This window comes from Glycine max, chromosome 15 (assembly GCF_000004515.6).
Source record: "Glycine max cultivar Williams 82 chromosome 15, Glycine_max_v4.0, whole genome shotgun sequence".
Taxonomy (NCBI): domain Eukaryota; kingdom Viridiplantae; phylum Streptophyta; class Magnoliopsida; order Fabales; family Fabaceae; genus Glycine; species Glycine max.
This window is the reverse complement of record NC_038251.2, coordinates 12252615-12277701: the sequence shown is the minus strand read 5'-3', so window position 1 is coordinate 12277701 and position 25087 is coordinate 12252615. Positions and strand designations below refer to the sequence as shown.

The window sequence follows — 25087 nt, the reverse complement described above, 5'->3', positions numbered from 1 at the left end:
GCCTTACTCAAGCTCACCAATAACCAGGTGTCGCTAGGGGAGTCTATGCAGTCCTTGACCCTGAAGATTGATGATCTGCTTCATCGCATGACCCTCATCATCTCTCCCATTCCTTCACCATCTCCGATGGTCCCGCCATCCTCATCCACACCTGCAACCCAACATCGCATGAAATTAGAAGTACCCCGCTTTGATGGTACCGAACTGCTTGGTTGGATCTCCAAGATCAACCAATATTTTGATTACCATGGAACACCAGAACACGATAGACTCACTGTTGCTTCATTCTATATGGAGGGGCGAGCTTTGGCATGGTTCCAGTGGATGTCTGGGAACGACCAATTCACGTCCTAGCCCGTATTTCTTCAAGCCCTACAAACTAGATCTGCGCCATCCCAATATGAAGATCCTACAGGTACACTATTTAAATTACAACAGAGGGGAACAATGGCTCAGTACCTGTTAGAATTCAAGGACCTCGCCAATCACATAGTTGGTCTCCCGCCATCCTTCCTCCTGAGTTGTTTTGTTTCCGGCCTCACTTCGGAGATTAGGCGCGAGGTTCAGGCACATCAACCCTTGATCCTCGTCCAGGCGGCTAGACTTGCTTGCCTCCAGGAGGAGAAATTGCTTGATGTTCCGGCCCCACTCCGGAGATTAGGCCCGTTGTCTCTGCCCCGTGTTCCGCCACACCAATCGTTACCTCAGCCACAACCAACAGTGCTTCAGCCACAACTGCACACAGCTTCTCTGCCCCTTTTACTTCCTTTGCCGGGACGTCCTCCATCGCCTCCGTTGAAGCGCCTCTCCCCGGACGAAATAGCCTCTCGCCGGGAATGAGGTCTCTGCTTCACCTGTGACGAGAAATACCATAGAGGCCACCGTTGTACCTCTAGGGTTTTTCTGTTGGTCACAGACAAAGAAGAGCACCCTCTGCCTCTTATAGGACCAAGTGAACCACAACCTGACACCAGTGACTCGGGCCCGACCCAAATTAGTTTCAATTCTTTGGCGAGTCACCTCGCTCCAGAAACGTTGTGCTTGTTGGGCCTGATCGCCGGCCACCAGGTGATCATGTTGGTGGACGGCGGCAACACCCATAATTTTATTCAATAACAATTGGTCTCCCGGTTGCAATTGCCATGCCGCGAAACCACCCCCCTCCGGGTCATGGTTGGCAATGGTCAACATTTGCATTGCACAAGCGTGTGTGAAGCAATTTCCCTCGACATTCAGTCAACTCAATTCACGTTTGATTTATATGTCTTGCCCATTTCCGGCACGAACATTGTATTGGGAGTTCAATGGCTAAAGTCCCTGGGACCGATCCTTACTGATTATAATACTCTATGTATGAAATTCTTCCATGGGGGACGCTTGGTCGAGCTCTTTGGTGATAATGAATCCACTTTGGGCTTGTTATCCCCGTCGCAATTTCACAGGTTATCTCGTACACAAGGAGTGGGCCTCTATTGCCACATCACCACGGTCCAAGCTGACCCAAACCCCACACCCACTCAGGACCTTCACCCCGCAATCCAAACACTCTTCAATAGGTTCCATACCTTATTCCAACACCCTCAGTCTTTGCCCCCGAAGCGCGAAATGGACCGCCACATTCAACTTCTTCCCCACTCCACGTCGGTCAACGTTCATCCATATCGCTACCCACACTTTCAGAAGTGTGAAATTGAACTTCAGGTTGAATCAATGCTTCAAAAGGGTCTCATTCAACCCAGTACGAGCCCCTTCTCCTCTCTGATGCTACTGGTTCGCAAGCAAGATGGGACATGGCAGTTCTGCGTGGATTATCGCGCACTCAATGTGATTACCATCAAGGACTGCTTACCAATTCCAACTATAGATGAGTTACTTGATGAACTGGGGGGTGCGACATGCTTTTCCAAGCTAGATTTGCTACAGGGATATCACCAGATAAGGATGAATGCCAAGGACACTCCCAAAACTGCTTTCCACACCCACCATGGTCATTACGAGTTCAGAGTAATGCCATTTGGGTTGTGCAATGGACCCTCCTCCTTTCATGCCACAATGAACAAAATCTCCTGACCCTATCTCCGCCACTTCGTTATAATTTTCTTTGATGATATACTTATCTATAGTGGGTCATTTGATGAACACTTGCTACACCTGGAGAAGGCCTTCCAGGTATTGTCTGACAATCAATTTGTTTTAAAGCTGACAAAATGTTGTTTTGCGCAACCACAGGTTGAGTATCTGGGGCACCTGGTATTGCGCAAAGGTGTGGAACCTCTGGCATTAAAAATCGAGGCAATTATCCATTGGCCTACACCTCGCACAACCAGAGCTGTAAGAAGCTTCTTGGGACTCGCCGGTTTTTATCACCGGTTCATCCGGGGATATGCTTCAATCGCAGCCTCCTTGGTCCACGTCACTACCATGGAGCAATTTGTTTGGACACTGCAGGCTCAGGAGGCCTTTGATCAATTGAAACGGGCTCTGGTCGCAGCCCCTATTCTGGCTCTGCCGGATTTTAACCTTCCATTCACCATCGAGACAGATGCCTCTGGTATCGGCATGGGGGCGGTATTATCTCATAAAGGTCATCCCCTCGCATTCTTTAGCAAGTCGTTCAGCCCCAAATTGCTTCGCGAGTCGGCATATGTTCGCGAGTTATTCGCCATCACGACAGCAATGAAAAAGTGGAGACAATATTTGTTGGGTCACTAGTTTACGATCATCATTGATCACTAGAGCCTCGAGGAGCTCTTGACACAGGTCATTCAGACGCCTGAGCAGCACATGTACTAGCAAGTTTGATGGGGTACGATTACCAAATCCAATACCGCTCTGGTACCCACAACCAAGCGGTCGATGCCCTTTTGAGATGCTTTGATAAGGAACTTTTTACACTCATGAATCTCTCTGTTCCTTGCCCACTTTTCTTCGAAGAATTAAAAGCTCAAATGGAGCATCACTCGAAATATCAAAAACTCCGACAGGACATCTCGACGGCCCCTGATAAATACCCTAATTTCATCATAGTTCATGACTTGATCCTCAGGAAAGGGCGAATTTGGCTGCCGCAAGGACTTCCCCTGATTCGCACACTGTTAGTCGAGTTCCTCTCCACCCCAACCGACGGCCACATGGGAGTAGCCAAAACTTTGGCTAGGATATCAGAAAATTTTTGTTGGACAGGGCTTCGCGACGATGTTGTGAAATTTGTGGCTCAGTGCATCAATTGCCAATATGCCAAATACGAAACAAAGCGCACTGCCGAGTTACTGTGCCCACTTCCGGTTCCACATCGTCCTTGGGAGAACCTATCTATGGACTTTATCACCGGACTACCACCTTATCACGACAACACAGTGATCTTAGTGGTGGTCGATCATTTTTCCAAAGGGATTCATCTCGACATGTTTCCGGCGGCACACACTGCACATGCAGTAGCTTCATTATTTATGGAAATTGTTGGGAAAATTCATTGCCTCCCTCAAAGCCTGGTCTCAGACCGTGACCCCTTGTTTGTCAGCAAGTTTTGGCAAGAGCTCTTTCGTCGGAGTGGGACTCAATTGCGCATGAGCTCCACCTACCACCCTCAAAGTGATGGGCAAACGGAAGTCCTGAACAGGGTCATAGAGTAGTACTTGCGACCCTTCGTCCATGGCAGACCTAAACAATGGGGAAAATTCCTTCTCTGGGTGGAGTGGTCTCACAACACCTCATGGAACGCAGGAAGAGGGATGACTCCATATGAAATCACATTTGGCCGCAAGCCATTCAATTTTTCGGAATATCTCGCAGGATCATCCAAACTCAATGTCGTTGATGAAATGCTGACAGACAGGGAGGGAATATTTCAAACAATTAGGAAAAAGCTTCTCAAAGCTCAGGAGAAAATGAAGACCATCGCAGATGCTAAAAGAAGAGAAGTAGAGTACCACCCAGGTGATTGGGTTATGCTCAAATTGCGATCATATCGACAAGCTTCAGCAAAGGGACCTCAAGCTTTCATGGGGAAACTGGCGAAAAGATTTTATGGGCCATTTCAAGTTCTGGAGCGGATAGGTGCAATGGCGTATTGCTTGCAGCTACCAGAAGGAACTCATATCCATCCCGTATTTCACTGCTTAATGCTGAAGCCATTCAAAGGTTCCCCGAAGTCAGTGCACAACATTCAGCTGCCAACCCATTTTGTTCAAAACCAGCCCGTGATTACACCATTAGCCATACTCAATTACCGAAGAACCAAGGACCAGGGACCTTGGGAAGTTCTGGTGCAATGCCAGGGATTGCCTCCCGATGATACATCTTAGGAGAATTGGACCTAACTATGCAACGATTACCACCTTGAGGACAAGGTGATTTTCCAAGGGCCGAAGGATGATACAAAGGAAGAAGAACAGAAAGCTGAAAAGCAAATCACAAATGTGCAAGCATACAACATTGGGGTGTAGACAGAAGGTAGATCCAAGAGGGCTATCACAAAGCCATCTTATCTCAAGGATTAGTATAATGAAAAGCATAATCACAATGGGACAAGCATAATCAAACTCCGCCAGGCAGAATCAATAGCAAATATTCCTTGTACAAAATGACAAAATCTGTTAGTGAGGAATTAGTGTAAATAAGGCACATTGTAATGATCAGAACACAGACAAATATATACAAATTCTCTTCTTTCTCACTTATTTGGGGGCACTAGCCTCGAAGCTAGCTCTCTTCTTTTCTTCTTCTATCATTTAACCAGAGGTGGCGCGATCCCGAACAACTTCGGTGGTGCGATTCCGACAAACTCTGGTGCGATTTCAGTGCACTCAGTTCCAATGACTCAAGATATTTCCGCTTCATTTCCAACAACAAATTTCTCGCATCAAATCAAGAAAAGTTAGATGATAAGAATTTTTTGTTGTGACGACAACAAATCAAGCTTATGGATTCCTAAGTTTACTAGCGGAAATTTTGGAAAAAAAAACGAAAAAGTGTTGGATTTACAAGAAAAACACTGGCACAGAGAAATTCCCTGAATTTCTGCTTGTTTGGCTTCAATCCACACTTTCGAGCTCGAAGATTCACGCTTATTTTCATCATCAAACTAGAATGAAGGCGTGTTAGCTCCGATGGGAACTTTGTCATACTACTACTCTTGATAATCATCTCGTTTCGAAGTTCCTTCCTCGCATTAAGGCGCTTGGATCTGTAAGAGATGTTGCTACCTATCGCGAGCACATGGATTCCATTCTTAAAGGTCTTCCTAGGGATTTCGATTCTGTTATTGCTCTTATTCAAAGTCGACTTCCATATATCACCGGTGAAGAAGAAGTTGAAGGCTTTATTCTTGCACAAGAACTGCCACTTAGGAAGTACAATAAACTTGATTCTTTGAGTAATACCTTTGCGCCTACTGTGAACCTTACTCAAGCGAGTTCCTCTCGTTCTCCTGAAGATGATAGTTTGAATCTGTCCTTTGACACTAATGTTGTGTATTCCTCCGATTCTCAGAATTCTGGTGGTTGTTTTTCTTACAAGCTTTCTCAAATTGTGTATAGTTCTCCTCTGGAATTAATATACAATGATTTGTGGGGTTCTGCTCTTATGAATTCTCATTGCAATTTTCACTATTGTATGTCTTTTGTTGATGCTTATTCTAAATTTACTTGGATATATTTCCTAAAAAGCAAATATGATGCCTTAACTGTTTTAAAACAATTCAAGTCTCTTGTTGAATTGCAATTTAACAGAAAGTTTAAAGCTATTCAAAAAGATTGGGGAGGTTAATTTCGCCCCTCTTCATATTTGACTGAATTGGGAATATTTCATGGACTTTCTTGTCCACACACATCATCAAAATAGTGTTGTGGAACGAAAGCATCGTCACATAGTTGAGTTATGGCTGTCTCTTCTTAGTCATGCTTCCCTTCCTTTGTCTTTATGGGATCATGCTTTCCTTACAGTTTTACATCTTATCAATAAATTGCCCTTAGATCCTCTCAATTTTGATACACCTTACCATGTTCTTTTCCAAAATAATCCTGATTATCAGTTCTTAAGAGTGTTTGTCTGTTCTTGTTATCCCCTTTTGCATCCTTATCATTCTCATAAGCTTAAATTCAGATCCATAGAATGTGTATTTTTGGGATACTCACCTAGTCATAAAGGCTATAAGTGCATGTCCTCTTCTGGCAAAAAATTTATGTCAAAAGATATCATCTTTAATGAACCTTGTTTTCCTTATCCTAAACTGTTTTCCACCTCTACCACTGGTCCTATTTTCACAATTTCTCTTTTCCCCTTTTCCACAACCTTATCTCTAGTTCTGTTTCCAGTCCTGTTCAGTCTCAAAATCCAGTTTCTTCATCTAATGTTGAGTCTCATAGTTCTGGTATTAATGTTCCCCAGTCTCCTATTCATGACAATGTGTCTTATCATGACCTGGCACAGCCTCCCATCAATGATACAATAGCTTCTGAATCTGTTAATGAAACTTCTGGTATTGCCAATTTAAATTCTACAACATCTATCACTGGATCACAGGATTCATCTTAGAATCTATTTGTTAGACCAGACAATTTTCATCCCAAGATTACAAGAGCCAAAGCTGGCATAGTTCAGCCAAGGGTTCATTCATCCTTGCTTCTTGCTCATGCAGAACCTACATCTATGAAGCAAGCTCTTTAGGATTCCAACTAGCATACTGCTATGACTGACGAATTTAATGCCCTTCAGAAAAACATCACATAGACTCTAGTTCCTTTCCCTACAAACAGAAATACCATTGGTTGTAAGTGGGTATTTAGAGTTATGGAAAACTCTGGCAGAAGTGTAAACAAGTGCAAAGCCAGATTGGTGGCTAAGGGTTTTAATCAATAGTTTGGGTTTTATTTTCATGAAACCTTCTCTCTTGTGATCAAGCCAGTTACAATCAGGGTAATTCTTACTCAAGCTATCTCTAATCAGTGGCCTTTACAGCAACTAGATGTGAATAATACCTTTCTCAATGGTCTTCTAGAAGAGGAAGTTTATACGACTCAACCTCCAGTTTTGAGTCATATGATAAATCTCTTGTGTGCAAGTTACATAAAGTTATTTATGGGTTAAAACAAGCTCCTAGAGCTTGGTTTGAGAGACTCAAATCTACACTACTGCAGCTTGGCTTTACTAACAGTAAATGTGATCCATCCTTGTTCATTTACAAGACTTCATCCACAATCATTTACATCCTGGTCTATGTTGATGAGATTATCATCACTGGTAATTCATCTTCATTGGCGGAGAAGTTGATTCAGCAACTCAATGCTACTTACTCTCTTAAATAGCTGGGTTCTTTGGATTATTTTTTTGGGCATTCAGGTGCATTCTTTGTCCAGTGGAGCTCTTTTAATGACTCAAGCTAAGTACATCAGGGATCATTTAACTAGAACCAATATATTGGAAGCAAAGTCTATTTCATTATAGGGCCTCTAATTGCAAGCTGTCCAAGCAGGGTTTTGATATGTTACAAGATGCTTCCTTCTACAGATCAGTTGTTGGAGCTCTCCAATATGTGACTATTACTCATCTAGAATTGAGTTTTTCTATAAGTAAAGTTTGTCAGTTCATGTCTTCACCTCTTGAGTCTCATTGGACAACAGTAAAAAGAATTTTAAGGTATCTTAAGGGTGTTTTACATTCAGGAATTGCACTGTATCCTGCCTCAACTCATCAACCTCTGTCTTTTTGAGCCTTTTATGATTCTGACTGGACTTCAGACCCAGATCACAGAAGATCTACTTCTGGTGCAGCAATGTATGTTGGTCCAAATTTAGTGTCCTGGTAGTCCAGAAAGCAGAAAGTTGTTTCCAGGTCTAGCACAGAGGCAGAATACAGGAGTTTGGCTGCTTCCACAGCTGATATCCTCTGGATTTATACTCTTCTTCAAGAACTTGCAGTTCCTCACTCCACACCCATTGTGCTCTGTGACAATTCAAGTGCTGTTCAATTAGCACAATCCCGTTCTGCATGCTTGAACCAAACACATGGAGTTGGATGTGTTTTTTGTTAAGGAAAAAGTTTTGTCTAAGAAATTACTAGTTCAACTCATTCCTGGAACTGATCAGTGGGCAGATTTACTTACTAAGCCTTTATCTCTCACTAGGTTTACTTATCTGAGTTCCAAACTCAATGTCGCTGAGCTTCCTTTGGTTTCTTAGCCCCATTGAGTTTGTCGGGGGGGGGGGGGGGGGGGGGATGGAGCATAAGGTATATGAGTGAACAATTTCATTTAGTTGATACAGTTATACAATAGTTGTCAGTTAGTTAGACTCTCCGTATGTATTAGATTGGAAACAGAGACTCAATGGCTTTCGTAACATTTGTCTAATGCAATACAAAATGAATCCCTTTTCTTTTACTCTATCTTTTCTACAAAAACCAACGACGCACATGTTAAATGGCTGAATCCTATTATTGTGGACTTATGGAGCTTGTTAGTTTGGTTAGGTGTTGCTCATGACCGATCAATGCCTTGGATTATGTTGCAGATTAGTCGATTTACAAGTACAATGCAGGGAGTATTGTTTTAATTGATTTACACGTTACTTATAACTTGTTTGTTGGTTTGGTTTATGGACTATTTAGTACAGAAGATGGATTATTTTAAAGTTCTGGTCAGTGTAAATCATGATAGACGAATGCATTGGTAGTAATTTATGGTTTGCTGCTCTGGCGTAAATCTTGATTACTCTTTTGACTTTGGCTCATTGAGAACACCATGATCACCCAGTGTGTCATACTCACAACAGTTAATTTTCTTGGTTTACCCTCTAGAATATCAACACCAAATCAACATGTACAGGATGACTGATTGACATTTGACACGAAACTAAGATTTTAATGTTAACCTAGCATCAAGGAAGTTTAGTGTTCAAAAAAATAAATTAGATGGGGTGAAGTGTTTCCCCCCCATGAATTTCATGGAACCTGATGTATGATAGTATTTCTATTTAATTTAATTATCTATTTTATTATCATTCTTATTAGATAATCTTAATCAAATTCAGGATCCAAGAAAATGGGCAAAGAAAACATTCTCCACTTCAAATTCATTCTTATAATCTAAATTATTATATTTTACCAATAGAACATGAGAGAAAGGTTGTATTAAAACTGCTTTACTTTCAACAGAATCAGCAGACAATAGAAAGCATTGAAAATTAAAGGAAACAAATTTTAATTCAATAAGAAAAACTAATCAATTCTGACAACAGGAAATTACTTGGATGAGACATCCTTCACTGAAACACGGATAGGCAAGAGTTAAGTTATCTTCAGGCTCACTAGACACTACTCCAAAGTTTTGTAGCTTTTCATAGTGAGGAACAAGCATATTCCTATTTGCTAGGCCAACTATATTTTTGAACTCTATTTGAACAAAACCACTAAGCATTTTTGCCTATAACCTTTTCTTCACCTTTCTGTTCCTGTAAGGAGCTAATCTGCATTTTAGCTTTTATCAGTAAAAACCAGTTCTTATCAAATATCAAGTTTCCATTATATTTACATTAACATACTTGTCTGGAAAGACAGGTCTTTCAGTCTCCAATGCCACATAAAACTAATTTTGGAATGCTAAAATTAAAAATACATTTTGATGTTAGTTTTCTTCATCAGAATCAAAAGACTGTCTTTTCCTTAAAGATTGTATGACATCCATGCACTTATCTTTGGAATTACACATACCAGTACAAGACTTGACTTTAGGAACACTCAAAGAACTAAGTGGTGGTGTACCCGTCCCCTTGTTTATTTCCCTGAGCACAGAACGGGCTGTTGCTGCAGCTGCAGTGTCTGCTATTGCTGAAGCAACTCTTGAATCACTTGGAAGCTCGTTACTGCTTTGTCCAACTGTTTGTTCTTGTGTCTTGGTCAGATTCTTAGAAACATCAGCTAATTGATTTGAACCTGATTTTGGCTTGGTGCCCACAGCCTCAGCAACTGTTGCTTTAGCTTTTGCTGCTTCATATTTTTGAATATCATAAATAAGCTCTTTCTGCAGCTGCTTATCAGCTACCAATATGTCATCAATCTCATTCTTGTAGTCCTTTAGAATAATGCGGAGGCACTCCATAAGAGAACCTATGAGGGGACTATTCTTGGTTTCCAACAGACGTTTCAACTCTATGAAGATGGGGACTGTATTTTGGATAAGGCCTTTCTTGACTGCCTGAGTTATAGCCTTTCTTCTAGCTGCAGATCCATTTTCTCCCCCTTCCTCCTCTACATCTGCTGACTCAGATGATGCACGAGTGGATGAAATGCGTATCTCTTTACAGCCGAGAATTTGAAAAGCATCCTGATCCCACAATTAATGTTATAATTAGAAGGCTTAAATAAGTATTTTGTCCCCATAAAATAGTTTTTTTATTATTAATTCTTTCAAGATTTTTGTTTTGATTTTAGTCATTTAAAGATTTTCTTTTGTTTTAGTCCTTGTTGTCAATTAAAAAGGGTAAATGATGATGTAACAACAACATTGACTCTCCATTAACTTGTCACCTCATCAAAGAGTTTAATAGGACAGTCACATGTAATTCTTTTTTAGTAAACTGTGTTTTAAAATCCTCATTTGTTCAAACCAATTGATGAAATTAGACTATTTGATGAGGGATTTTAAAATACAGTTTACCCAAAAAATTACATGTGATTACCCTGTCAGACTCTGCATGTCAATAAAATGTCAGCGTTGATGTTACTTGACAACAAGGACTAAAACCAAAAATATTAAATCTTTAAAGGACTGAAACAAAAAAAAAACTTTAATAAAGGACTAAAAAAAAAAACCTATTTATATGGACAAAAACTTATTTAAGCCTAATTAGAACATAAATTACATGATATAAGACAGTGGTTAAGGCAATGCTGTCTCCCTTCATATTCCAATGTGTGTGCATTACCAATTGCATACATATATATGTGTGTGTGTGTGCTGAGAATTAATCACAATCTGGTGACCATGGTTGGTACAGATTCATACCTGTAGAACAGACTGTCCAGTTGCATCTTCTATATTGAGCATACCATCAGAAGCTGCGGCTAGAATTTCTGCACATAACTTGGCAAAGGTTGCTAGAAGATGCTCAGGAGCCATTTGTTTTAGTAAAGAAACATAAATGTGCATTCTTTTAGACCTTGACTCTTCATCAGTACCTCTGCAAAGAACAATGCAGATTTGATATCAGTGCAATATCTCAAATAAATAACTGTCTTGCCAATTGCTAATTTGGGGTCCCATTACCTGATGGAAAAGATTTGGCTTTCCTTTCGTGATCCTTGAGACTCACGATGCCCATTATGGACATGACAGTCGTTCAGAACAAAAACAGCCTCAACAAAACTATTGTATGCTAAAAGAGGAGACTTGACTGGTGAGAAAAACACAATAATTAAAGTCCAATGACAAACATATTTTCCAATTTATATATAATGGCAAGTATAACTATCAAGATAAAGATTCAAACCTTTCAAAATATTTCCAAAGAGAAAATCCGCTAACTGCCTTATCTTTTCTGATTCGTCAACAAGTGACAAAAGGAACCGAAGAAATAGCACTCCTCTCCATTTCACATAGTCCCTCTAGATAAAAGAAAATCATATTTTAGCAAATAATACAATTTTTCCCTCTTCCCCTTTTAGAAGAGATAAATGAAAACAAGCTGTGAAATAGAAGCAGTTGATTCATAAAAAGTACCTGCAGCAATCTGGAAAGCAATATGAATGTTTGCCTTCTCACAAGTTCACAAGGATCTAAGAGACACCTTGTGATCCTTGTTATGTAACTGATAACTTCCATGAAAAAGAAGTAAGAATAGCAAGGAGAATATTTACTGACATTCAATTTATATATTTTGCATATTGTAAATATTGGATTTCTGCCACAGCACGAAACAAAAATTACTCCTTTGTTTATATTATTATTAATACAATCTGCTATGTGTTTATCAATATGTACAAGAACACTACATTATTTCCTTACAATATTATACCCATTCAAATTCACTTAAATGCAATATTAACGAGGCTTACCAATCAACAAGAGCAGTGAACCGGACACAAAAGTCTGCCATTATGACCACAATATTGTTGCGAAGAGCTGCAGATCCACTCTTTTCAAGCTCCTGCATATTTTGAAACAGAATATATTTTAATTAGGAAGTGAGAAAAATATCACAGTCCACAGGCATAACATAAACAGTCAAAGCTACAGGCCCAACCTGTACAAACAGAGGAATATAATTCTTAGCTAGCTTCCCATCAGCAAGGCAAAGCTTGCCCATGGCAAGCCACCCTTGAATGTAAAAAGAAGGAGCTTCCTGTTGTAAAGAAGTTGAAGGGCCGGGTAGTTTATTTAATATAGGACCAGAACTCCCAGAAGTGATGATTGTATGCAATAGAGGAACTACATTGCTCATATCAGCAGATGGGCAAACAATAACTAAAGACCCAACTGTATAAATCGCTGTAATTGCTTTAGACAATGCCTTGGACTTTGCTACTGATTTCCTGCCTTTCCTAGTCCCACTTCTAGGTGGAGTGAAGAAGCTGCCTTCTGCATTTTGTTCTGAATTCTCTGAAATGAATTTTTCTATTATTCCAGAAGCCCTGGAGAGAACTTGGTGGAACCATTTCAAGACTAATGCTTCTGCCTCTTTGAGATTTGAAGCTTTCCGTTTGCATAATGTTTTTAGTGCTTTTAAATGAGCATCAACCTATCAAGCAAAAGTAACAAGTCAATATGGTATACTTTTTAACAATGTATAATTATAATGTCCTCAGCCATTATCATTCTGTTCTACCTCTATACCTCTCAGTCTAACTTGTCCACCTTTCTGTCCAGATTTATCAACTCAAATACTGACTAACATTATTTCTATGAAAATAGTTGTTCCATTAACAATCAATAACAAATCTAGTATGACAACACTGTTTAATATATAAGTATAGATAGCTTGGCTAATTGCTTAAGAAACTAAGATGATCATGGAACTAATATTTCTTTATCAAATGATGATGTATAAAGTGTTTCCAGTTTTCTTCATTGTGTGGAGGCAGTAGAGTAAATCAGATAAATGCTAAGCTTCAGATGGAATAAAATTCCCCAGACCTGGCACAAGACATAAAATAGAAATGAGAGAAAGACATTTACACATCTTAAAAGACCATGCCGAAGTGTTAATTTCCAGGCAACTTCAGTCCAGTCAATTCCACAAGAAATTGGCATCATTAATAGACAGATTTAACACCAATTTACAAAAGACCATGCAGAAATCTTAATTTCCAGGCAACCTTCAGTCCAGTCAATTCCACAAGAAATTGGCATCATTAATAGACAGATTTAACACCAATATAATTGAGGTATTAAGAAATTATAATATATGATGCAAAAGATGATAATCAAGACAGAAAAGCACTCCATGAAAAGCTTTATGAAATTCAAAATCTGGTGGATAAATAAAGCCATGTTTAACAACGGTAGAATATCACACATTCACACCATCCAGATAGACATTGAAGAATAATACATGTAGGCATGTAATGATTACCTCTGTTGAATGCATGTTGAATTCGATCAATAATACCATGTAGGCATGTAATGATTACCTCTGTTGAATGCATGTTGAATTGTAAAACCCTTTTGAGCAAATTATGAGCCAAATCAGCTGCAGGTTCAGGGGGCAGCTCCACAGAAACATTAGAAATTGTTTGTAGAAGGAAAACTCGGTCACTGGCCCAGGCAACATGATTGCATTCTATGCTTTCTTCCTCTGCAGATGCATTTCTTTGTACAAATGGGCTTTTGAACTCACCTTCCACTTCATGTTTGTCAAGAAGTTGCCAATGATGATGAAGAAACTCCCAGTCTACTACTTTTGAAAGGAAAGTTGACACCTCTGACAAAAGAAACCAAGCACCTGGTGGGGCAGTCCACTTTTCTATTGGCATGGAGTGACTTAGCCATATAGATTCTGATGCCCTGATTATATTTTGAAGTGCAGTAACAATTTTGTGATTTATACGTTTCTTTTTGCCCAGATTTGTGCAAATTTTCTTCACCCAAGGGCTCACCTCCCCATGGCAAATCTCTCTCAGAAGATACAGAGTCCCGTTGGGAAAAAGCTTCTCCATCTCATTGTCTACACCTTTTCCTTTCATCTTTCTATTAGACAAAGGCTCACTATATGAAGAAGTAGCAGTTGCAGCTCTAGATATCCGGTCCAAAACAAGTTCTTTAAACATGTTCTCACATTCTTCTTGGATGCTTGATTCATTGTCAGTTATTAAATGCGGAACTGAACGTAGCCACTCAGTTATTACTGTTTCAGCAGAGAATGTTCTGAAAGCCTACATTTTGTTTAAGTAAATTTCATTAATTAATTATCTGTTTTTACTTACATTAGTAAAAAGGGACCTAGAAAAAGAGAAGACAATATAGAGAACCAATGAGATTCATAACTTCTCACGTATAGTAAGATTATAGAAATAATTTTTAAAACATCAAATTCTCCAAATATTTCAGGCAGAATTGGATAAACACTGCACAAGCTGAGCAACTATCTAAAGCATACTTAACAATTTGACATTTAAAACATTATAATAAGGGAATGTTAATGTTTAACATAAGTACTTCATGCAGAAAAATATAATTCGAGTATTTATTTAGTCATATGGAACAAACTTATCACAACAGATCGATCGATGTTACATTATGCTCTCCATATGGATTTCATGTATAGATATAGCATTTTTTAATTTTTCTTTCATAAGCAACAATGTAACTGAATTTTATTGTATCTACTCAACTTAAAGGCAGAAACAGTTAGCAGAGAACACAACATATAAAACTGCCCGACAGAAGAGCAATATGCAGAAGAAAATTTCCTGCATTGTTGTTTTTCTATTCAAATCCATTTCCGGGAAAACTAGATGCCAACCACACAACAGACAAAAGCAAACCCTACAGTTGTCATGACAAAAGATTCTTCTGTAACTACTCATGTGAAAGAAGCCTTTACCCACATCATATCTTAAATTTTCATGTTAAGTCACTAAATTTTGCAAAACTTTCTCATTTCTGTCTAATAGATATTATACTGCCAAACTTTATAACTTGTAAAAAGTAAATAAACTACCTCTGATAGAGCTGTAATTGCAGCTTTCCGCATACTGATAAGTGGATCAGAACAAGCCATTCCCATTGTCTTGAGCACCACTTCATCAATTGCACCTCCAAGAAGAGAAGTCAAGTTAGTAACCAAAAGCAATGCAGCTTTCCTCACAGCTGCCTTATCATCCATACACCTCCTCCTCAGCATATCATTCATTCCACCTCCAACATTCCCATCACCAACCCTCCCAAACCCCGTAAACTCCTTCAGAACCGCACTAGTCCTCTCACCACGAGACAAAAACCCCACCAGCTGCGCTAAATTCGACAAAGCCCGCGCCCGAATTGCGCCACTCACATCAGAACACCGTTTCACAAGTGCCTCCAAGCACCACACTCCCCACGCCTCACTCCCTTCACTCTCCACGCCCAACGGATCCCTCAATGACGTCACCAGATTCAAAATGAGATCAACCGCCAAAAGCCGAAGATTCGACTTCCCCTGTGCCATCTGCACAACATACTTCACAAACGCAATTTGATCATCAAATTCCATAACTTTAACAACCTCCATGATGGAGTCCACCGCCAATGCTCTAGGCTCGGCCTTCTCCGGCGCCTTCTTGGCCAAATACCTCGGAAAATTAACCAGCGCCTTCTTCACACCATCGCATTGGTTACTAAGACCGGTGACAAATCCAATAGCAAATGTCCTCGCCAGCGACTTCGCCATGAGAACAAGCGAACACAGCGATTTCAACACCTCGGCAGCAGTGTTGGAAGGTTCTCCGTGCTCAGATTTGAGAACTTCCTTCAGCACGTGCGAACACAGGCTAAGCAATCTGCTATACACCGCCGCGTTCCCGCACGTATCGAGCGAGGTCACGGGGATTTCAGCCACGGTTTGAATCAGGGACTTGAGAGTCTCCGGGAAGCGGTTCAAGTGGATCAATCCCATTACTTTGACTAGCTTCTCCAGCACGCGGAGGAGCACCCGGGGGTCGTGTTGGGAACCGGTGTCCGGCGAATCGTCGTCGTTTTGGGGATTACTCGCCCGGCCGCGGCCCGGCCGCTTCCGTTTCCGGTTCATGGAGTTGTCTTGGGCCGGGCCGGGGTGGGAGTGGGCCTTGCAGGAGCGGCGGAGGGAGCGGAGGAAAGAAAGAAACGAAATGGGTGTAAAGAGTGTAAAAACGGGTGCGTTTGGAGCGAGGAGGAGCGAGAGGAAGACGTCGGAAGCGAGAAGAGAGTGGTGCGGTGGTGAAGAGTCCATTGCTGAAGCAATGGGAGGAATGAGAGAAGACGGAGAGAGATTCTTCGATGGAAGCTCATCGTAGAGAGTCTCTGTGAGAGAGTGTTTGAGGAGAAATTGAAGATCCATTAGGGTTTGTTCGGAGAGTGGTGGCGGTGGTTGCGGGTTTCCACGGAGATCCTCTAGCTCGGAGATTATGCGAGACACCGTTTCCTCCATTTCCGTCATGCTGTGTGTGTCCGAGTCTTCGTCCACACACTCCACGCTCTCTATTCAATTTCAAATTCCCGCTTTTTCAATTATGGGCCTATTATTCTATGGGCCGAAACAGAAGCCCAATAGGAGAAGGGGGTTTTTGGTAATTTGTGTGGGTGTGGAACCAGAAACTGAAAACCCTGGACTATAAAAAATAGTTGCACACAGAATTTTCGGTCCCTCTTGCTCTCGCGTCGCTGCTCCGTACCAGTTTCACTGCATAAATTTGAGAGAAAACTCTGCAAACATGTTGGTTTATCAGGACCTCCTTACAGGTAAACTAATCTCTCTCTTTTTTTTCCTATCGCAGCTTTTCCTTGTCGATCTATTGCCAAAGATCTGCTTAGGTTGCGCTTCTGATTTTTCCATTGTAGAGTATTAAACTTTTATCGACGCTTGGATCTGGCTTTTTTTCTTCTCGATTTAATTACTGATTGTGGACAAGCGTTTGTTTCACGCGTATCTGATTATTTTATTATTTTATTTCTTGTCGTTAATTATAGCTAGGTTATTGATTTTTACCGATGTTGTTTGATTTGATTAACGTAAAACGCTTTGATTTTCAATAGTTATGGGAAGCCTTTAGTCAGTGATTGTGAGTTCCAGGTTTTTATTGGTTTTATTGTTTTTAATAGTATTGCCTATGATTCGAGTGATAATTTAAAGCTAGACTAATTCTCTGCTTTACATATTTAGGTGTGGTGTGGTGTATAAAATATTATTTATGAAGGAATTTTGTTTTGTGCCATTCTTTGATTTTTATTTTTTTTGTTGGTTTCTGTTTTGCATGTAACATTGACTATGTGTACTGCCTTGTGTAGGTGATGAGCTTCTCTCGGACTCCTTCCGTTACAATGAAATTGAGAATGGAATGCTGTGGGAAGTTGAGGGGAAGGTTAGTTGAATGTTCTGAAATTATGCTGATTTTTATTTGATTGTAATATTCCAAAAACCTGCTTCAATTTCTATGGCTGTTTGGATTCATTTTTGAAACAGTTTGGTTACACATGGGTGACAAGCTAAAACTATTTCTTTTTGGTGTGCAGTGGGTTGTTAAGGGAGCAGTTGATGTTGACATTGGTGCAAACCCTTCTGCTGAGGGTGGAGAAGATGAGGGAGTCGATGACGCAGCTGTTAAGGTTGTTGACATTGTTGATACATTCAGACTTCAGGTTTGGGCAACCTTGCTGCTCCTCTTCTTCTATCCTTGGTGGACACATTTTTTTAATTATTTTGTCTTGAATATTAAGTTCAGATGAGAATAATATAGTTACTTAATTTCTGTAGGAGCAACCCGCTTTTGATAAGAAACAGTTTGTTACCTTCATGAAGAGGTTTATCAAGAATTTGACTCCCAAGCTCGATGCAGAGAAACAAGAGTTGTTTAAGAAGCACATTGAGGGAGCAACTAAATACCTGCTCTCTAAGATTAAGGATTTCCAGTTGTAAGTGCCATCTTTATTACACACATGGGTGAATTCGGTGTTTTCAGTGTTTTTTTGTCATCAATTAATATAATTTGTTGTTAGTGCTTATGAGAATAAAAGGTCATTGATGTGAAATCTTTATGTGCAGTTTTGTTGGGGAGAGCATGAATGATGATGCTTGCTTGGTCTTTGCATACTACAAGGATGGTGCTGCTGATCCAACATTCTTATACTTTGCATATGCCTTAAAGGAGGTTAAGTGCTAAGTGACATAATGTACCAAGTTATCTACTCTCATTTTACCTAGTTTTTTTTTTTAAGTTCTGTCCTAAGTTACTTAAAACTTCGACTTGTTATTTTGATTTTAATGGTGAGACATTTTGTGCTACATCATAATTCCCATCAAATTTAATTATCGATGGGTTAGAATTTCATTAATTTATGATTTTGGTTGTGCTGGAAGGGCTTCCAGGATTCTTTTTTTGAAGAATGTTTGGATGTGTACTAGAAATATTTTAACTTAATAGTTTTATCAATAAGAATTGAATACGAGTTGGGAATTTAATATGCGACCTGAATTTTTAATTGAATTTCATACCCCTTCCTATTTGTAGATTCGGTTGACTAGCTCATAGTATCATAGATTTTAGAAGAAAGCTAAAGAACCTTCGTGCTGAAATATGATGGAATTCTTCTAATAAGGTTACTATCGGAATAATAAGGTTATAAATCACACTACGGATATGTACAGCAGCGTTGTTATTATTTTTCGCATTACATTTTTGTTTATTTGCAAGTTTTTACCCTATGTTTGGTTTAAATGAGGAAAGGGGAGGGAGGGAAAAGGAGGCTTGTTGGGTTTGATTGAAGGAGAGGAAAATGATATCTTTGTTTAAGGGATAGGGAAGGAAACAGGTAGTTATGATTTCTTTTTTTACAATTGGTTATTAATAATTTTTTTATCATATTATTAATTGTGAAAATCATAAATAGGTTTTTGAAAATATTTTATATTTTTAAGAAGTTAATTTTCACTGCTAATGATTTTATTAATAAATAAATTTTTTAAGAGTGAGATATAAAATTTATTTTTGATTGTAAGTTCTTTTTAGTTAACAAAAAATTATAATTTTTTAATTTATGAGAATTGTTTAAGTATCGATGAAAATAATGATAATAATTTTAATAGTGGTATCTATAATAAATGGTATTATATAAACAGTTTCTTTAGTAATCCTTATAGTAATAGTTTTTGATAATAATGTTTTTTTAAAGTAATAGTTTTTATAATAATTCTAAATATACAATCTCTTATGGATTTGATGATAACGAGAATTAGATAAAAGTAAAGTTTAGAAAATAAATAAATATTGAAAAGAGTAAATGATTTAGAAAGATGTATAAAATTAAATAAAACAAAAATTCATTAAAAAGTGAGATAAATAGATAATCTTTAAATTGAAAGTCACTTTTAGGTGTGTCATTGTTGGTATTTGAGGATTTGAATGGTTGTTCAATCCAACAAAATAGTTGTCACATATCTTTATTTATAAATTTCCACTAGTCAATTATATATTTTTAACATGTGTATAAGTTCCTAATTACCTAAATTTAATAGCATCTAATATCTTCTCCTAATCCTTATACTATTTTGAATTTGAACTTTTTTCCTTCTACATGCTTAATGCATTTTCTCGAAATTTCAACCTGATCGAAACTTCTTATTTAAATAACCATTTTGACATTCATCCAAATTTAGTCTAATGTTAATCTTGATATATTTCTCGTCAACAAAATGATACATATCAAAATTCATCAAAACTCTCGTACTTATAAAATTTTCTCATAACAAAGATAATACATATTTTCTTAAACTCTTAGTTTAAATGAAGAGAATGAGAAGGGGAAATGAGATTTTAAAATATTTCTATAAATTAGTTTTTTTATTTTTAAATTAAATAAAAATTATTGTTATTTACTTTTTCTATTATCTCCTGTCGCTTAACCAATAGAGGAAGGGATAAGAGGACAAATAATATTTTATGAATAATTCTGTTAAAGTGTTCCAGAAACTATAATTTATAATTACTTTATTATTTATTTAGCCTCTTATTTTCACCTATAACTAACTCAGTATAAAAATATCCTCCTGTTCTAGGTACACTTGCATGGCAGGTTTACCTTTCCCCACCATGAAAAATACAATTTCATCCAACCAAGTATTTAACTACTAATCAATTTCATTATCCGAAAACATCTGATTTCACATCAATTTCCCATGCCTACATTCTTATCTTATTATAGATATGCAACATTTATTATAATTTCTACCTAGTTGAAACTACCATCATACGCTTATCCATAAATGTCACATGTTAGATAGGAATGAATTATAGGACTTGAACTACGTTCCTAACTGGATAAACCCTATTCCAAAGCGAAGGGACTAACAAGCTAAAATCTAGCAACGATATCATCCTGCAGAATAACGGATACTACATTTCTGGCAGTTTCTATTTAAGTGGTTAACTACCCACAATTATGTTGTAAACGCAAATTACCAGTAATTGTCTAAATTCAGATAATGTATAGAAAAGAAGAAGAAAAAAAAAAACTATTCTTTTCAACCTTTCCGTCCTTTGTTAGTATGAAAAATGCACAGTCGTCACTTTGCTATCCATCTCTTGCCAATTTCGAATTTCCCATTAAAACATCAATGGATTTCTTGGTTTTTATCCATGATTACTTTACTAACAATGCAAATTCATTAAGCAATCACTATCTGTGTATCTATCTCACTCAAACAAAACGCACTTTTTTTACACTCATTTTTATATTTTTCTTTGCCTTTCTCTTTATTTTTTCTAAAATAAATATCTCATCATAAGTTTTTCAGTACAAATTTAATTTTATAGGTATAAAATAGGTGCAAAAAAGAGTGTTAAACAGGCTACCCTTGAATAAACTTAGGAAAGTGTTATCACCGAGTTTGGTAGAGTAATTGATACTGATTGTTCTAGTTTAATTAGTATTTTCAAGTTTAAATCATGTGTATGCAGTTACATTATATATTTAAAAAGAAAATTTTTTCACTTGTAATAATTTTATTAGACTTGAACAAAATATTAACTTCAATGAAAGATACATGTGTCTCTAAAAAAATGAAAGAAAATGTTGGATACTTGGGTTTAATATATACATGTAGTACTTTTTGGGAGCGTACACTACGTGTAGGAGTATTGTTGCACTGTTACTTTATAGTTTTTTTTTTTATCAGCAAAATGAAATATATTGATATATGTAGGGCATAATAGTTTTTTTTAATCTGCAAAATGAAATATATTGATATATGCAGGGCATTTAGGGTACCCATACCTATATATAAGTGTTAGTCACCTTATATTGATAGTTTTTTACTTGATAGTATTTTATACTAGTCTTCTTTAAAAATCCTACTAAGCATTTAAATAATCTCAATTTTGGATTGCGTGTGATTGTTATTGAACTACAAAGACACAAAAAATAATAAACATACGCATGTCATATTTATATCGGACATGAATATGCAGAAAACATTAGTTACCTCTATAGCTATATTCTCAGCATACCATACTCACATGCGTTTGCTTCACACTAAAACTTTCCCCGATCGGTCACCGAAGGAGATGTAGGTTGGGAAAAGTCATTGACACCGAAGGACAGGGGAGGATGCAACAACAGTCATAATGGTGACACTAGCTAGCATTGAAAATAAAGAAGAAAAAGGTGGTGGCATCTCTAAAGTTGAGGCACGAAATAAGGAACAATGAGTAATAGGTACAAGACAATGAAAAGTCTCTATACATTTTTTTATTGTTCATTTTAATTATTTGATTCATTTTAATTATTATTATTATTATATATAAAAGGCCAAGAGTTCAAAATTTTGATGGGATTTCGGCATGCCTAAAGTTGGTATGAGCCATAATTTCTTATTCAGCTTATTTCTTTTCTTAGATACGGGTTTGTTTATAAATTATATATTTTCAACATTTGCATATTGTAATAACAAGTGCGATTCACACCAAAACGAGATAGATTCAAAGATTGTGTAGGTAGGAGTTTGTAAATTGAAGATGTGTTAAAGAAATTAATTGGTATCATCTATACCAACAAAATACATTTATTTTTTTTTAGTTCATTACTTAAGAATTTTACAATTAAACGTATTTGATTTAGAGTAATTATGAGATACGTGACTTGTTGAAAAGTTTTTCAAAAAACGTAAGTGAAGACAAAAGATATTGAAAAGTCTCATGTTGTTTTATGAGGACAGATATTAATCTTAGAAGCAACATAAGCATATTATCGAGATCTCAAAAAGTGTTACCTATTGAGGATTCTGACCGGTGCTATCTATGGAGGGTTCTGATCAACAAAAAAGTTGAGTGAAATATCACCATGTAAAATATAATAAAATGTGAGTAACTGAGAAGTCGATAATTAAGAACATTACACATACGATTATTTGGTTTGCTATGTATCTATAAAAAAAAGTAAATAACAATTGTTACTCTAAAATAAAGAAACCAAATCAATAATTAATCTAATTAAGTACATTTATATTTGATTGATATTATTACTTCATTAAGATGTTTTTATGAGTAAATTACATAAATCTCTCCTAAAGTTTAAAGAAATTACATATGTTTCTCTTTTTTTAAATTTATACAAACCTTCCTTAAGGTTTAAGAAAATTACACATATTTTTTCTCAATTTTTAAATCCTACATAAATTAATCCCCTTAAATGTCAACTAAACATTTGATAATAACAAGTCAAGTGACATGTGACATTTAAGCTAAATGAATACCACAATAAGTAACAAAACCATTAAATTGGCCTCATTCCAGCAAACCTATAAGCCAAATGAATAATTAGAGGGTTCATAAACTAAATGAAATTACCCAACTAGACTATCAATGATGCAACATAAAATTACCTGAACTAACATCATACCAATAATAATAACATTAAATTTAGATGTATTATAAAATAGAGGGGAGATGTGTGTAATCTATATGTGCAGAACCCATTTTTGTTATTGACTTGTCATTTGGTGGTGAGTTGTAGCCTACAGGTTTACTTTTTTTTCTCCTTCTCTCTCCCTCCTTTACTTTCTTAGCTTCTTCTTCTTCTTTTTTTACTGAGAGATTTATATGAATTTTAAAAAAAAAGATGTGTAATTTTTTTAAATCTTTAAAAAAGTTTATGTAATTTTTTTTATATTGATGTAGACTACATACAAATATTCTTAACGGAAAGTAATCTTGCTCAAGCTAAATTGGATCATTGTGAACAATAAAGTCCTTCATCCGAATATTTAACGTGAGTGCATACAGAGATTCAAACTTTAGCTGTGTCTCAATTGATTAATGCATTTGGTGGTGATTAAGATTAATTTGGTTAACGCTATTATAAAATATCTAATATTATTACCTTGTATTCAATATTTTGTGTTCATAGTCATGCAAGATAATTTATTTGTAAACGAGGGGTTGGGGGCGCAAGAGATGGGACATCAATGGCTTTCGTCTAACATGCCTCATTGCCTTGGGCGTGTTGGAAAATTTATTTTGAATCAGTAACTGAGTAACACTATCTATACTTTTCTGAAAGCAAGCACAGTGCACACACTAGGATATGCATGTCAAAGATATGGTATCAAGTCTTCTTTGTTTTATTATATAATTTAATAAAATAGTATCATTTGAGGTCAAAGTTGATATTAACTCGTTTTTTCACTGAGTAATGATAAGCATCTATCTTATTTATGAGTGAGTCGAGGTAGGAAGAAGAAAGAAATAGAAAGGAAAATGATAAATATTGTGAAGCAAAAGATAATAAAGTGAAAACTGATCGTTGGTAGCATCTAAACATAAATACATTTAAAGAGTGGGAAAAAAAGAGATATTTTATAAGGGGTTTGGTACAGGCGTACTGCTCTAGGTTAAATCATTTATTAAGTAGCTTTTTGATAGATTCATTATAGTATTCGTTAACGTGGAAACAAAATGAGGTTAGAAACAAAAGCATTTGAAAGGAGCTAATGCAGAGGGCCATGCCACCCACTTGGATTGTCGAAAAATGCAGTGTTAATAGTGACGGATTCAAGATACTAAATTAGTGGACGTAAGTTATAAAAAATAAAATTAATAGGTTTAATTATATAAATATAAATGAAATAAAATATAAAAATATAAAATTTTATTTACAAATTTGATGAATTTTAAAAAATGAGAAGATGCAAATATACACTCTTGATTGGTTGTAAATCCGCCACTGGATGTTGGTGTGGGGATATACATTTAGAAAGGATACAACAACTAATTTGGTCAAGAAAATCAAAACAGTGATGGATCCATCTTTCAAATTTGTGTTCCTAATTAACCTCACATGCTTTAAGCAAAAGCAAAGACTTTTTGTTAAACAGCAATTATAAGTGAACTGCAATCAAGGTATGACAACAAGTTAGGCACAAATTAATATAATTTTTTTTATCTCGTTTGAAGAAAAAAGAAAAACGGCTGGCCCCCTTTGAAATCCATGTGCGTCATCCTCCTTCAAAATTGTGACCAAAACAAGACACCCTTTTTTGTGTTCTTTCTTCATTTCCATGTTTGAGAATAAAATAAAATAAAAACCCAAATGTTATTTTATGTGAAAGTGACAACAGGTGCGTCATCTAAGAAAGCTTTCATGGGTATTTTACATCGATTTCTTTTGACATACTACAATTTAGAATTTTCTTTTATCAAATTAGGGATTTTAATAATTCACGATGACCACCCACCAAAAAAGAACAACATTAATTATATTTATTAACAATGTAGTACTACTGTTGTCATAATTAATTGCAGTACACTACACTAACAAATTATCAATGCTTGGGAAATAAATTGTGTTTGAAATGCTTTAAAGTTTAAAGTGTATCTTGCCCATCGTGCAATTGGTTAAAATGTCCGGTTTGGTTTGGTATTTGTGGTAACA

The 25087-nt window shown here is 37.0% G+C and overlaps 2 protein-coding genes across 2 annotated transcripts; one reads left to right on the top strand and one right to left on the bottom strand.

The window, feature by feature from the left end:
• Window positions 1–9492: 9492 nt before the first annotated feature.
• Window positions 9493–16812, bottom strand: LOC100781242 (condensin-2 complex subunit D3). Its single transcript, XM_003547330.4, has 9 exons — window positions 15153–16812; window positions 13624–14364; window positions 12237–12731; window positions 12049–12140; window positions 11714–11801; window positions 11484–11598; window positions 11261–11387; window positions 11000–11174; window positions 9493–10318 (listed from the first exon to the last, which is right to left on the bottom strand). The coding sequence occupies exons 1-9, from the start codon at window positions 16602–16604 to the stop codon at window positions 9620–9622; spliced, it is 3984 nt and encodes a 1327-aa protein (XP_003547378.2). The 5' UTR covers window positions 16605–16812; the 3' UTR covers window positions 9493–9619.
• LOC100499679 (translationally-controlled tumor protein-like) lies at window positions 16807–18623 on the top strand. Its single transcript, NM_001251310.2, has 5 exons — window positions 16807–16906; window positions 17453–17526; window positions 17678–17803; window positions 17919–18076; window positions 18207–18623. Exons 1-5 carry the CDS (start codon window positions 16879–16881, stop codon window positions 18322–18324), a joined length of 504 nt encoding a protein of 167 aa, NP_001238239.2. The 5' UTR covers window positions 16807–16878; the 3' UTR covers window positions 18325–18623.
• Window positions 18624–25087: the final 6464 nt, after the last annotated feature.